Source organism: Mus pahari, chromosome 19, assembly GCF_900095145.1.
Source record: "Mus pahari chromosome 19, PAHARI_EIJ_v1.1, whole genome shotgun sequence".
Taxonomy (NCBI): Eukaryota; Metazoa; Chordata; class Mammalia; order Rodentia; family Muridae; genus Mus; species Mus pahari.
This window is the reverse complement of record NC_034608.1, coordinates 57171179-57187418: the sequence shown is the minus strand read 5'-3', so window position 1 is coordinate 57187418 and position 16240 is coordinate 57171179. Positions and strand designations below refer to the sequence as shown.

At 40.2% G+C, this 16240-nt stretch overlaps 1 protein-coding gene across 1 annotated transcript in view; it reads right to left on the bottom strand.

Moving 5' to 3' along the window:
• The window catches only part of Vps37a (VPS37A subunit of ESCRT-I), a 41782-nt gene extending 25547 nt beyond the window's left edge, over window positions 1-16235 (bottom strand). The window contains exons 1-2 of the mRNA XM_021218610.2: window positions 15788-16235; window positions 1317-1391 (exon numbers count right to left, since the gene is read on the bottom strand). Of these exons, the coding sequence (XP_021074269.1) occupies window positions 1317-1391; window positions 15788-15912 (200 nt within the window). The 5' untranslated portion in view covers window positions 15913-16235. The remainder of the gene's footprint in view (window positions 1-1316; window positions 1392-15787) is intronic.
• Window positions 16236-16240: the final 5 nt, after the last annotated feature.

The window sequence follows — 16240 nt, the reverse complement described above, 5'->3', positions numbered from 1 at the left end:
TCCTGGGGGGGTTCCATCCCATATACAACCACCAAACCCAGACACTATTGCATATGTCAGAAAGATTTTGCTGACAGGACCCTGACATAGCTCTCTCTTGTGAGTCTATGCCAATGCCTGGCAAATACAGAAGTGGATGCTCACAGTCATCTATTGGATGGAACGCAGGGCCCCTAATGAAGGAGCTAGAGGAAGTACCCAAGGAGCTAAAGGGGTCTGCAACCCTATAGGAGGAACAAACTATATGAACTAACCAGTACCCCCAAAGCTGTGTCTCTAGTTGCATATGTAGCAGAGGATGGCCTAGTTGACCATCAATGGGAAGAGAGGCCCTTGATATTGAGAAGATCATATGCCCCAGCACAGGGGAATGCCAGGGCCAGGAAGCGGGAGTGGGTGGGTTGGGGAGCAGGATGGCGGGGAGGGCATAGGGGATTTGGGGATAGCATTTGAAATGTAAATGAAAAAAAAATCTAATTTTTTTTAAAAAAGAAATAAAAACAAACAAACAAACGAACAAACAAACAAAAAACCCCAAACAATAAAACTGCGATTTTGTTGGCCTTTTCTACCTACCTCTACCTGGACAGTAGAAGAGAAATAAAATGAATTCATTTATATAGAAAAAGTTTGATTTGAAGCTGGGCGTGGTGGCTCACACCTTTAATCCCAGCACTGGGAGGCAGAGGCAGGCAGATTTCTGAGTTCAAGGCCAGCCTGGTCTACAGAGTGAGTGCCAGGGCTATACAGAGAAACCCTGTCTCGAAAAACCAAAAAAAAAGAAAAAGTTTGGTCTGTTTATTTTGTCTGTTGTTGTTTTTTTTTTTTTTAATAGCTAAAGATTTTTAAAATAGTTTTGTAAAAGAGGCAATAAGTGGTCTTTGGAGTTAACTAATCTGAGTGTTTGTTGACATTCATCATGTGTCTGTAACCTATCCTAATTTGTAAACTACTGTACAGATTCATAACTCATATTTGTGAAGTTGATTATTTTTTTGTCAGCACTAATATCCATTCTTAAATTTGTTCAGAGAACTAATATTGAATAAGGCCTCCCATGTCCATGTGTTAGCAATGAGCCATGACAGTTATTATTTCACTAAGCTTAGCACTATTTTATATTATAGTTACTTTGAATGAGTTCACTTAAACAGCTTATTTCTGATATTAACTAAAGGGCAAAACAAAAAAAAGCTAGTTCCTATTATATAAAGTATAAATTACAATTCTATTCCCATACTAATATTGTCAGGCTGTTAAGATTGAAAGCAAAAATTAAAACCTAATATATAAAAATAGAAACCAACACTACTTACATATTAATATTAATTGTCAGGTTGTTTACTGTGAATGGCAATCTGTATTCCACATCTTTTTGTATTTCAGCTATACTGTAAGAGACAATTTGGAAAAAGAAAAAAGAGATCACTGTTATAAAACCATTAATATCAAAACCATTAATATCAAATACAGGTCTTAAATGCTATAGTCTACTAAAACTTTTTCACTTTAATCACAGAATTTGGGTATCTGCTATAAGTTATATCTAGAAAGAAAACTTCTATAGTTGGAAAGGCTTACCAAATATTCAGGCAATGATACTCTGAACTATCCAAGGTACAAGGGAAGGATGGTGAGGAAAACTCAAATTCATCTTAGACTTATATAATTTTATCCAAGTTATCATTAGTAGAAGCAACTGCAAGCCTTCTGGGTAATAATATGCGTCAACAAGTATCTGAGCTCTGTAAACCGCCACTAGCAACTTTACAGACTTAACTGCTTAAACCCAGAAATCCAGATAAATGTGTCTTGGAATGGTAAGACAACAGCTGCTGGCTGCTCTCCATTTTTCCTCTTCACAAAGAAGCCCGATTTTAGCCTGAGTAACCACACTCTAGTCTTTCTTGTAATTAGCTGGTGTTAAAGACTTTAGTCCCATCCAATAAAAACAGAGGTTAGTAGTGAGGCGGAGTTCTAGAGAAGCAGCTTACAATGGAAAGAACAGGCAACTACTAGGAGTTCTGACTGGCTTTCTTGCCTTCTTCCTATTCCCCCTGGATGTCAAGCTTGCACGGTAATAGCCACTTTAAGCCATGAGTGACCCTACAAATGAGCAAAGGCATTACACAGTAATAAAAAAGTAGCTGGACTCCTTGGTGAGTATGAAATTGTCAGCAAAATTTTGTTTGCTTTTTTTCTTTGACACAAGTCTTACTATATATATAAAGCCTGGAATGTCCTTGAACTCCTTATGTAGACCAGGTTGGTCTTGACCTCACAGAGGTCCATCCGCCTCTGTCTGCTGAGTACTGGGATTAAAAACAAATGTTACTATGCCTCACTTAGGTTTATTTTACGTGAGATTGAAATAAGCTTTTATCTTGTTTGAGCTAGTACATTGGATGCTGTTATCACTATTAGAGAAGAGTTCCCAATATAAAGCCCTTATATTTGACACCCTACAAGCAGTTTATCTCATTATTATAGGAATGTTTATGACTAAAATTTACAAAGAAATATGGAGCCTTAGGGAGCTCACCTGAAATGCTGACATTCATAATAGTTCTAAGGGAAACACACTAAGTAGTGCTCAGCAATTGATACTTAGTATTCAAGGATCTGTGAGTGGACTAGCAAATGCACAATGACCTATTTCCTCTTATTTAAATTATTACAAACTAACAGCTTCTATAAAGCTTATTTTTCTCATTATTGGACTATTACATTTTCAAGCCTTTAATAAAATCCTAGCCCCTCAAATATGTAAATCTTATGTACTTTGAAAAGTTCCTAAGTGTTGATGTCCTAAGTGTTACTTTTACATTGCTGAGAAGCACACCATAACCAAGGCAATTCATTAAAAACAAACAAAAACCAAACAAAAACCACTTAAATAGGGTCTTGTTCAGAGTTTCAGAGGATCAGCCCTGACCACCGTGGTGGGAGTATGGTAGAAGGCAGGCATGGTGCTGTATCTGTAGGCAGAGAGAAACTGGGCCTGGCATGGAACTTCTAAAACCTCAAATTCCCACTCCAGTGGCACACCTCTTAGAACAGTGGTTCTTAACCTTCTCAATGCTGCGACCCTTTAATACAGTTCCTCATGTTGTGGTATTCCCCAACTGTAAAATTATTTTCACTGTTACTTCATAACTGTAATTTTGCTACTATTATGAATCATAATATAAATATCTGTTTTCTAATAGTCCTAACTGACCCCTGTGAAAGGGTCATTCAACCCCAAAGGGTTCTCAACCCACATGTTGAGAAACATCAACAAAACCATACCTCCTAATTCTTCCACCATCAACTGAGGACCAAGCATTTACATAGATGAGCCTGTGGGAGCCATTCTCATTTAAACCACCACAATTGGGATGAAGCTATGGACAATTCTGATGTAAATAAGCTTTTTCCTCTAATACTCTCTGGAATGATGCTGTCACTAATAAGCTATAGGTAAGAAACTTGATGGTTACTCTTCTCCTTCCACAGCATTGGTAGGACCTTCTAGTGGTAGGAAAGCTAATGCTAGGGAGGGGCTTCCAAGTCAGGATCAGCTTCATTTTTCTTTGTTCTATGACGTAAGTGTATGGTGTCTTTAGCAACAGGTACTGAAGCCAGGGTGAGCCAATAGTTTTCCCAAGGCCCTGATGTGTGGAGAAGGAATGTAGTTCCTTGTCTAAAGGTAGGAATATGCATGGCAAGGCCAGTAATGGCCTGAAGCCCAGGTCTTGGGGAGTGGGGTGTGGGAAGCTGCAACTTCTGATCCTGGGAACCCAACTCCTCCCCCAAAGGACTATGGCTATCAGTTCCAAGGCCATTCTGTGCTCAGTTTGTGACACACTTGAGATATCTTGTGTTCTTTTTGTACAATATTGCTTGATTAGCTTTCTGCTGACTTTGTCCCATTATGATAGCTTTCTGCTGACTCTGCCTGTCCCATACTTCCCCACCCCCACACATACTTGAAAACTGTATAGATAAGATGCTGTGTTTCTTAATAGACTTGCTTGGTCTAAGGCAGAACGACCTGCTCACCCATGTTGACAGGGTCTTGCCATCAAATTCTGGTTGGAAGAGAAAAGTAAACAATCATATCCATCTATGAACCCTGAAAGCTATAATAATAACTGGCCAGTAAGGCATGTGCTCTGGTACAATAGAGGCACAAGCATAATAGAAAACCTACCATTTTCTGATTGTATTTACATTCCTGACTACAACATGATACTCCTATCTAGCACCAATACAGGGCCAAAAGCCTGCAGCTAAACAGGTCATAGGCAGGGGAAAACAGCTAAAATATGACCTAGAAGTAATCTGACTCCTATTGAGTTATTGTTAGAAGCATTGATTAGTACACCTCTCAACCCTCATCAGAAAAGCTTCTATTTGCAATAGGTGGTGATTAATAGAGACCTACAACTGTCCAAGATAAAGAGAATAAGAGACTAAAGAATGTTCAGCCCTACATGGGACATCTATGTCAAAACCTTCTCCTCCCAAGGCCCAGGGACTATTGTGAAAAGGAGAAAAAAAACAAAACAAACAAACAAAACAGACTGTAAGCGCTAGAACTGTGTTGATAATACAAGGAAACAACATCCTCCAGACACAGCAAAGCAGCTATACAGATGAACACATAGCAACTGTGACAAGTGTTAGGGCACAGAGGTCCTTGTACTTACAGAGAAGCACTAAGAGCACCAGGAATGTTAGTCACACAGGGGTGTCTCCTCAATGGAGGAGATAAAATCAAATACCTGCTCACCATCCAGAAAACGGAGAGTGGATTTTGTTAATGACCTGGTGACCTCACCCAAATTCCCCAGAATGATTATCTCAGACTCTTCCCTCCCTAGAGCATTACCCATCCTTAGGGGAGATGCCACACGGACTTTGTAGCCTGGTATAGAACCCACCCACATGGGCACATGTACTCTGTAAAAGAGTTTATAAGTAGTCACACCTTAAGCTTTATTGTGCACCTGGAAAGGGACTGACTGTTGCCTGAAAACCTTTTCCGAAATTGTACCATGTTTTATATGTTGACAATGAAAACTGTCTGCCACTAGACTCTCCAGGTCTGATCCAGGTTGATAAAATCAATCTGCATGGGGCAGGGGTGGGGAGCATCTTTCACGTCCCTGCCTGGGTATCTGCAGGTACCCCCTCATACATGCACAATCCACATACAAGCTCAAGACAGATCAAATACTAAAGTCCCCTTAGCTGAGAACCTGAATTAGCAACTGACAGCTGCTGGAAGAGGGAGAGTCGACTTTCTCTAAAGCCATCACCTCTGGTACATAGGTCAGTATCAACCAAGCTCTTGTGGAAGGCCACACATTCAAGAATATATGGATAGAACAAACTAGGTGGACACCAAATGCATGCGTAGGGAAGGGGGTGGATTTAGGAGGAGCATGGGAAAATAAGTACGATCAAAACACACTGTACATTACTTTTAACTAATAAAAGTTAAGAATAAAGAAATAGCTCAGGTAATTCAAACAGATAATCAGTATCAGAATATACATGATTTTTATGAAAGCCTCTCTATGGGGACTGGTTTTAGTTGACACCATCTTCCCCTTTATAAATATCATATAATTAAAACAAAGCCCTAAGTTTATTCTTCTGCACTACCAAGATATCATTGCACAAGGAATGGATAGTGAAAGAATCTTCTATTAGTTCAAGTCAAGAAGTACAATTAGTGAATGAAAGCAAGGGCTTACTAACGACGGATTTCCTAGGTTCAAATCCACATAGACCATTTTACTTAGTGTGAGGATTGATTAAGACTGACCCCTATAGGCTCGTATATCTGAATGCTTAGTCACCAAGGAGTTGAACTTTCTGTGAAGGATTAGGTGTGGCCTAGATGGAGGCAGTGTGACACTGGGGGTAGGGTTTGAGGTTTCAAAGGCTCATGCTAGGCTCACTTTTCTCACTAGCCCTGCAGATCAGGTGCAGCATCATGCACGGTGCCATGATGATAAATCGAATAAACCTCTGAAACTGTAAGCAAGTCCCCAATTAAATACCTTTTTTTTATAAGAGTTGCATTGATCATGATGTCTCTTCACAGTAATAGAATCCCAGAGGCCTTGTGATGTCTGATTAAACAAGAGCATGTATGTAGAGGCTTCAGAAGATTACTAGGCAAATAACTAATCAATATGTTGATATTTTTAAAGAAAGCATTTATAAAATTCACCTATTGTATCTCTTGGATTTGTGCTAATAAATTTTAACTCTCTAACATTTTCAGTCATTTTCTGAGTTTTATTTAAAAAAAAAATCACAGGAAACATATTAAAATGCAAACTGCCAGTGGGAGGAAACAATCATAGCCCTACCCAGCTGAGAGACTTATAAATCACAATATTGACCAACATGTCAAGATATCCATAGGTGCAATAGTGGCATTCATATCTTGTCACTAAGCAACAGCTGTCAAATTAGCCCTAAGGCCTGCTCAATACCAGAGAAACCATGCCAGTATTGGAAACCTAGCAACTACCCAGGCTAGTGATGCCATGGATCTTGGTAGAGAACCTACAACCTCCACTTTACTAAACCAGGATAATTACCAACTGCATTCTAAATACTTATCCTTACAAGCACACATAAGTATAGCTCTCACCTCTCATCAAAGAAGCTTCTCTTTGCAACAGACTCAAACTACTAGAGAAAACCATAACTGGTCAAAATGCAGAGAACATCTGTTCTTGGGGCACTCAGCCCAAGTGGACAGATCTACAACAAAACTTCTGCACCTCAGGCTCAGGGAATGTTTTGGAAGAGGGAGCAGGAAGATTGTAAGAGCCAGAGAACCAGAAAATCTGCTGTGATGTTGTCTCCTAGAAATGACAGGTGTACTGGCTGGTTTTGTGTCAACTTGACACAAGCAGGGCTTATCCCAGAAAAAAGGAGCTTCAGGTGAAGAAATCCCTCCATGAGATTCAGCTGTAAGGCATTTTCTCAATTAGTGAACAAGGGGATAAGGGCCCCTTGTGGGTGGGACCATCCCTGGGCTGGTAGTTTTGGATTCTATAAGAAAGCAAGCTGAGCAAGCCAGGGGAAGCAAGCCAGTAAACAACATCCCTCCATGGCCTCTGCATCCTGACCTGCTTGAGTTCCAGTCCTGACTTCCTTTGGTGATCAATACAATGTGCAAAGTGTAAGCTGAATAAACCCTTTCCTCCCCAACTTGCTTCTTGGTCATGATGACTGTACAGGAATAGAAACCCTGACTAAGACAACAGGCAAGTCTCACTCATAACAATCAGCTAAACAAGAGGCTACCAAGGACAACAGCAGTAGGTTCTACTGTAGAAAGGGGAAAACTTGAAGAGCCTTCCATATAGGAGGGGTGCCCTACCGCTGAAGTTTTACTTCAAGTGCTTCTAAATCTTTGGAGCTATATAAATTTACAAGATAAAATGTTTGGTCTGGAGAGACGGCTCAGCAGTTATGAGCACTTCTTGATCCTGTAGAGGACCTGAATTCAGTTCCAAGCACCCACACAGCAGCTCACAGCCATCTTTAACTACAGTTCCAGGGGATCCAATGCCTTTTTCTCGATGTGAGTACCATGTACACATGTGATGCATTTACATGCATGCAGGCAAATCACTCATATACACAAAGGAAGCAAATCTATACATTTTTAAACTTCTGTTAGTAAGAATATATAAATTGGCCACACATTTGGGTAGCTCCTAAATGTGAATCCAAAACACATATTAGCTATGGCTAAAAGTTGCCTTTAAAAAAATTAAGCAATTGTTTATTGTTTTGTTTCTATTTATTGTTAATAAACATTTCCCTAAATGTTCAGTAAAACTGAACAGATACTATGTACCCAGTAATTTTCAGGAAAATAGGAATAGTGAAATGGCTATCTCTCTATAGGAGCATACAGCTTGATGGGAAAGTTGGGTGACTCTCAGGAAAAACAGTTCAAGATACCACATATATTCCTATAGTATTCGGTAACTCAAATTATCATTCATATGTAAACCTCTCAAAAGGACAACTTTCATTTACCATATAAATCTTTAAAAAGACCAAATAATTTCTAAAAAGTAAATCATTAACAGCATGAAAAGCAAATATTACCACAAGCACACAAGAAAATGTGAGGAAGCCTGCAAGATAAAAGATGAAAGGCAGGCAGGTGGTGCATGCCTGTAATCTCAGTTCTTGGGAGAAAGTGGCAGGAGGATCGCCACTGTCCAGGCCAGCTTGGTCAGACAGACAGACAGACAGGGCAACACAGTGAAACCTTTTTTAAAGGATAAAAGATGAAAATTTGATTGAAAGGAAAGAAAAATTTAAAAAACAAAACAAAACAAAAGTCCCTTCCTGCGCGCGCGCACACACACACACACACACACACACACACACAGGACCAATGCAAAGTGAGGAGTGGAGTGATGTCTTCCAAACCCTAGACCCAGCCCAAGCCAAACAAGAATACTCTGCCTGAGGGAAGGCCCTTTCTCTTCTCTCTGCTCATTCCAGGGCAGACAGTAGAGACATCTGCATGAGAGGAAGGGCCATGAGGCAGGAAGTTACTGACTCTCCCCAAGAATAGAAATAGCCATTTCTTTCCCCTCTTTACCACAGGCAAGTTAGAGTGAACAGATAAAGAAACCACAAACAAGTAGAAAGAAATCTCAAAAGCAGAAATAAGATCTTCAAAAAGCTTTCAAAGGGAAGAAAATATTGGAAGGTAGGAACCTAACTCAACAAACCAGAAAAAAAAAAAACAAAAGAAAACAAAAAAACTCAAGGAAACAAACAGAAGATTTCAAATTTGTTTGCTTAATATCTTCGTAAGAACAAATTAATAAGCATGTACATATATCAGTATAAATATGCAGTTGATATGAACATGAAAAACTAAGAATTTTAAAATAGATAACTTAAGTAAATGCTTTGTGTTATTTGGGAAATACTGCAGCCTAAGTAAGTCTCTTGGAGAACATGGATGTAAGAAATTCTAAAGCCAACTGCTTGATTTTGTTTGTTTTCAAAAGCTGTGTGACATCCACCCACTTATTTCATAATATCTTCTCAGCAATGTTCAAAACACATAGGGTAATGACCATGGAGACAGAATACACTGGCTGAGAACAGAGTGGGAAAACTTCACTGAAGTTTTAAAAGTCAACTAAGACTTAGTAAAGAGGAAAGGGGAACTGGAGAACACATTCTTGAAATCAAGTTTCCCATGCAAAATAAGAGTACCTGCTACAGTTTAGATTGGAAATGTCCTACAAAGGCCTAGGTAACAAGGCTTGGTCCCAGCACTGGTACTGGAAAAGTGGGGCTTTCAAAGCGGGCCAGCCCACTGACTGAGGGATTTAGGTCACTGGAAGCATGCGCCTTAAAGGAGATTATAGGACTAGAGTTTCTGATTCTGTTTTTAACCTTGCTATCCAGGGAACAGTTGTGCAACCTGCGCTATCACCATGTGCTGCCTCATCACAGGCCAGAAAACAGGTCAAACTTGTCACTGTCCCAGTGAGCAACACTTGGATTTACTATTTGTTTTAATGAGGTTAATCTCTTTAACAACTAGGCCTTTACTACAATTTTTTGTTTCTACTTCTGAGAAAAGGTTTTACAGTGTTTTTTAGGCAGGCCTTAAACATAATGTTCCTGCTTCTGTCTGCTGAAAGCTGGGACTCCCATCATGTGTGGCAGCTTTTGGTTATGCCTTTAACCACGCACCTTTTCTGGCTAGTCTCAAATTTTTCCAATTCTTTTTTCCAAATGTGTTTGCTCTCAAGAGTATCCATTCTACTGCCTGAATGCTGTGTTATTTTGAAATTTCCTACATCAAAAACACTACTCCATTCGCTTTAAGCTCAGTTTCCCATAAAGTTTCCAGAAAGCAAAGTTTCTGCTTGGTGATTGCCTCTGGTCAGATACCCTACAGTTCCTACCTGATCAGCTTGGCTTCTACTGTCTCTGCATTTCTCTATCACCAGTCTGGTCTTCTGAATGCCTACCAGGTGCCCATGAAGTTCTATCTAAATGTTTCATACTAGGAACAGTCATACAAAGACTCTACTTCTCAGCAGCTTAATTGTAGCTCACAGCTGAGATTTTAGCCCATGATTGGCTGGCCCCTTTTGAGGTAGGCCTATGGGGAGCTCAACATCTCCTTATTCTTCCTCTTATAAAATGTTTTATTGCAACAAGTTAACCTCAAATGCCTATAATGGCTAGGGAATGCATGTGAATATACAGCTATTTATACAATAGAGAATGGTAGATGGAAGAGGCCGGCCTAGCATAGAGGACATCTACTATTAACTTAAAGTAAATGTTGTTATATAAAGGTTGTTGCCAGATGTTCCTATTTTTAAAAGAAAAGTTAAGAAGAGTCATGCATGATTGGGGTCAAGGGTGTGCGTTACATTTAACTTTGATGCTCCAAAAATAAAATCTTTTAAAAGAATATTGGAGACTTGGAAATTTTAACATAAAGTTTCAGCTTTAAATACTAAATATGAATCCTTCAATAAAAATAATAGAAGAGGTTAAAAGATAACATATAACCTATTACAAGTTTGTTATGGTTCGATGTTTGTGAGTCCTGAGAGTAAAATCTGTAGAAAGACTTACTAGAAACCAGTGAGCTAAAGGGTACAAGCCTTACACTACGAGCAAAGAATAATTGCTTAAAGCTGTAAGTCAATGACTACACAAAAGCTTACTGTCAAGGGAAGTTACAGGATTAAGGTTTGAATAATCAAAAAGGACTCTGTGACCCATATTTGACCCCGCATCCATCTCCATCACTGGGATTATGTATAAGAGCCACAGACAGAAAATGGAAAATGGGGGGCTGGTGAGGTGGCTCAATGGGTAAGAGCACCCGACTGCTCTTCCGAAGGTCCAGAGTTCAAATCCCAGCAACCACATGGTGGCTCACAACCATCCNTAACAAGATNTNANGCCCTCTTCTGGAGTGTCTGAAGACAGCTACAATGTACTTACATAAAATAAATAAAATCTTTAAAAAAAAAAAAAAAAAAAAAGAAAATGGAAAATGGGAAGAACTGAATGCTTTACAAACAGACTATGCATCTAGTGTATGTTAAAACTACAGCCAACAATCTAGGACAGTTTCATTACAAAGCTTCTATTCCAGCAGTTCTCAACCTGTGGGTCTTTATCCCTTTCAAGAATGAGTGATCCTTTCACAGAGATCACCTATGACCATCAGAAAAAACAGATATTTACATTACAATTCATAACGGGGTAGCAAAATTACAGTTATGAAGTAACAACAAAAATAATTTTATGGTCGGGGTCACCACAACATGAGGAACTGTATTAAAGGGTCGCAGCATTAAGAAGGTTGAGAACCACTGCTCTATTCCTTGGTGTGCCCTCTACAGGTCTCCAATGCCAGGATTTGTTTTGTTTTGTGCCTTAAAGAATGTCCCATTGAGAGGCTTGAGGAATCAACTGACTCTCTAGGCTGAGTAGAGCAAAGAGCAAGCCGGCAGTGAATTCTTTCAGTTCAGTGGTCATAGGCATGTAAGGACTATAGGGCAGCAACCCACTGTAGCACCTGACTTCTGGGCTTCCTTTCATTAGGAGTCTAGTGGTGGTACAAAAGGAAAATACAATTCTGTATGCATCACAAACAACTTAATATACTCTAGTATGCAAACGAAACAGCACTCCCATTATTATATAATTAGTATCAAAATTAATGCAGAAGCCTTTTACCTGGGAGATCCAGGTAAAGACAATAAAGATGGCTTATTACTTGTATAACTTTGAATTTACAGTTAATGATAAATAATAATTACTACTCATAGCTCTAAGTTGTTTTTTAGATAAAGAAATTAATAAAGAGGCTAATTAACTTTAGATATAGAGAAAAGAGAGACCTGTTTGGAACAGTCACTATTACCTCATCCATTTGGAGTATTTTCTAACTGTGGGTGCAACACAGAGAAACTGTACTAAACAGCTTCACTGGAGATCTTACATATTAGCCTGGTTAACAAGGATCATCACAAACACAAGCTACTGAAAAAAGAGGGTGAAAGTCGCGTCACTAGTGAGGAAATTATTTATCTTAAACACGAAGTACCACAGAGGAAAGGAGGTTTGTTCCAGAGCTGAATTCACCAGGGAAATCTTGTCCTTCTATTTTACATTTGTTGCCAGCCTTCAATCACAATCCAAAACAGCTCCAGAAGCCCATGAACACAACAACATCTAAAACACGAGAAACATTTCTCCTCCCATTTGTTTTTCTTCCCACACAGCTCTACATTATTAAGAAAACCTGGGCTTTCCTTCCGACTTCTATTTAAGAGTCCTACCTCCCAGCACTGTGAAGCAGAGGCAGGTGGCTGGCTCCCTGTTAGTGAGTGAACCAACGAAAGAAGAACGAACAAGCAAACAAGGGAGAAGACCACAAAGAGGAAAAAGAGGAGGAAGAGGAAGGGGAGGAAGAGGCCGATTCCCATGACAAAAGAGGTAAGGGTGCGAGTTAAGATCACCCCGATTATTTATACCTCCACCAAGTCAGATAATAAACACAACACATACAGGTGTTCTTTAAAGATTTCAGAGCAAATGGACAGGAAAGCAATAATCTCTTCTGAAGTAAACTTTTTCAAAGAGTAAGGAGAATTTGTTTTTCTACATATGAACTCAAAAGTTTTAGTGCAGTAGTTCTCAACTGGTGTGGGTGGGAACCGGTTTGGGGGTTGAATGACCCTTTCACAAGGGTTGGGCCACATAGATAACTTGAATATCAGATATTTAGATTATGATTCACAACAGTAGCGACATTACAGCTCTGAAGTAGCAATGAAAATAATTTTATGGTTGGGGAGTCAGCACAACATGAGGAACTTTATTAAAGGGTTGCAGCATTAGGAAGTTTAAGAACCACTGTTTTAGTGGTAAACTGTATAGTGTGATTATTATTATTATTATTATTATCATCTAGAAGATTAGTTCTTGAGTCCAGGCTATATACTTCCATTTTCATTTTCATAGCAGACTTAAATGTGTCCTCTTGCTTCAGTTAAACTCCTTTAGTTTTTTTAAGACAGTTTCAGACTTGTTCCCGCAGCGTGTCACTCATTTAAAAAAGAAAAAAAGCTATGAAATTCATCTAATCTTTTGAAGAAGGTAACAGTTTGTTAAAGTGTTTAAAAGATTCTTAAATGTTTAGAATTATTCATACCTAATTGTAAGTTTAAAGTATTTCAATTAAAATCTCAAGAATTTACAAGAACCAAATACTTAGGGTTATGTTCTACAGTATGTGTAGATAATGTCACCTGTCCAAAATTTCTAGTTCAAAGATTTGCACACAAACTAGTCTTGCATCCATTTAAAGGTACTTACTGATCCTTTCAAATCAACTCCAGATCTCCTTTTATTTACCGTTTTATTAACTCTATTCGGGACTAAAGTACAAACTTCAGATCATGTCCCCCATATACTAGCCTTAGCAGTAAGAGACTAGTGTTTCAAAAGTTCCATCTTATCCTCCAAGGATAAAAAAATCACCAGCATCACTAACAGAGAAGAGTAAAGGCTAAGGAATCATTCTATCAGTGTTTCTGCAGTAGTAGTACTGAAACAGTCTACAGTTTTCTAAGTAGACATTATAAGGCATAAACCTTTGGAGTGTTTCTCAAGTTAGTCACCTTATTTTACACATCCTGCAAGTATAGCCTGCAAAAGTGTTTGGGGTTTGTTTGCTTTGTTTTTAGTTTTCAAAGCAGGGTTTCTTTGTGTAGCTCTAGCTATCCATGACTCTGCTCTGAAGGTTAGCAAAACAAAACAAAACCCCATTTAGAGTAACGCTGACTTATGTTGGAGTTCAGAAATTGCTACCATCATAAGTATAGCACTTGGGTATTATTGATGCCTTGAACTAAGGGAGACTTGAAGACTTGGAAGCAAATTCTCCTGCTGTCTTCCTATCTCTTACCCCACATTTTCCTCTGAAAGTAGTCCTAAAAACAGAACTCCCCTTTCCTCAGGGATGATAAAAGAAACCTAACACCTAGAAAGGCCACTCTTAGAAAATCCTCTCTGTCCCTCTAACAGGGCAGAAGGAATGCCCTGTTAGAGATAAGAATAGGGAGAGAGACTGGCAGCACTTGGAAGGCAGAGAGGCAAATCCCCAAGTTCAAGGCCAGCCTGGTCTACAGCCCAAAGTCCAGGACAACTAGAGCTACACAGAGATACCCTGTTTAGAAAAAACAAAAACAAGCAAGCAAGCAAACCTCAAATCCAGGACTTGCTAAGTTCCTCCATTTCAGTCCACTACCATTAGACCGTGTCCTTCTGTCCACACACTCGCCCACCCATCTGCCTACTCCTAAGACAAAATGGTTTCCCTGGGACTCGGGTCTTCGTTTATGAAAGCTCCACACCACATAAAATTTGGCTTAGACAAGTCTGTTTTGTTCTCTCGTGTAGCCAACCCAAAGCTTTAAGAGCAGGCATGGCTCGTGACCTTACCGTGAGTTGGGAAAAGCCGTCACACCCGACACGCGGAACAACTTTATGAGTTGAATTTTCCACAATGAAACCAACAATAAAGGACAGCTACTCTTCTCTACTTAAAAAGACAGTAAATGACTTTTTGAAACTTTCCTACAACCAAAATGAAGTTGACAACCAAGAGACTCAGTTCAGTCAGCAACAGGCCTCATTGAAACTGATTTTGTAGTGAATTTTTCTTTGGAGAATTTTATTTAAAACAGCTGGAGATTATAGCTTATTTGCTTAGGAAGAAAATAGATGTGTAACATAAAAATAGCCCTTGACGGTGTGTTCAATAACTCGATGTTATTATCTCATGGATGTGTATGTATACACACATAATTATATTGTACAATACAGTAAAATATTACATATTATAATGTGTATAATGTTACAAGGTTTTTGAAAGGCAGAGTTTAACCATGTTGATCTCTAATATACTTTATAAAATATGCTGTGAAGCTATTAATTGTAAAACCCATATATCGCAAAGCAGCTCTAATATTTGAAAGCCTGTAGCAGCCACGGACATATCTAATTTAAAAAAACTGCAGGAAATCATTTTATATTTTAAAAAAGTCGAAATAATCTGAAATCCTGTGTTTCTAGTTTGAATACAATACAACAAGCAAACTCAAAAGACAACAGATAATGCAGATGGTTGTCTGGCAAGTCCTAAGTGTGGAGCCAAATAGAAGAAAGTGAGAAGTCTAGAGACTCTAACAATTACAAGACAGAAAGAGGTTATTGGAACAGGGTGAGCTTTAATTACAGACTCAAAAGGATTATCACCAGGACAGAGTTAACTAAAAACACTGGCTTCCCTTTTCTTTGACGTTGCAACAGTTTAAATTTTCAGTTTGTAAAACTGTTGGGAATTATCTTCCCAACTGTCTCTAGCCAAGTGTGTTAGCATGTTAATAAGTCGAAGGCAATGCTACAATCAGGTGGATCAAAAGGAAAATTAGTGTGGGAGCTAGGGGTGCTGAATACAGATTAAAGAGAGAAGACTCCGTTTGTCAGTGGAGATGAGCCAAGTCAAGAGAGGAGCTGAACAGCGGTGGGGCACCAGGCACACACTCGGGAAGCCAGCGCCTAACCCCACTGGAAGGACCATCAACAGGAGGCGGCTGATGGAGCGGCCTGCGGAGATGCGCGGTTTGCAGGCAGCCCGCCCTCCCGTCCTACTTTACCCTCGGCCGAAGCCACCAGTCTTCACCTGGAATGGGAGTTCCGGAGTGACTCGATCAGCCGCTGCTTCTGCTGCTGGAGACTGGTGAGGCCGGCAGGGGACCCGGCCGCGGAGGATGACGCGCTCTTCGCCAGGGGAAAGAGCCAGCTCATCCTCCTCGGGTCCCCGGGCCCGAGGCCCTCCAAGGTCCTCTGGCCTGCTGCTCCTAGCTTAGCCCGGTGCTTCCCGGGCGACCGAACACGGCCGAGCTGGGGCCGCCCAGGGGCCGCGCCGTCTCCCACACGCCGCGCTCGCGAGTACCCTGGCCCCGGCGGTCCGAGCTACCACTGCGGGCGGCTGGAAAAAGGGCGACTCGCCGGCTGGACCGAACCCCGGTGCGTTCCCGGCCCCAACACGAGCCTCGGGGGCAGTTAGCTAGGCCCTGTCGCCTCGCCGGCACTGCCTGCTCCACCGCCGGGGCGTCCGTCACCTGCCCGGCCG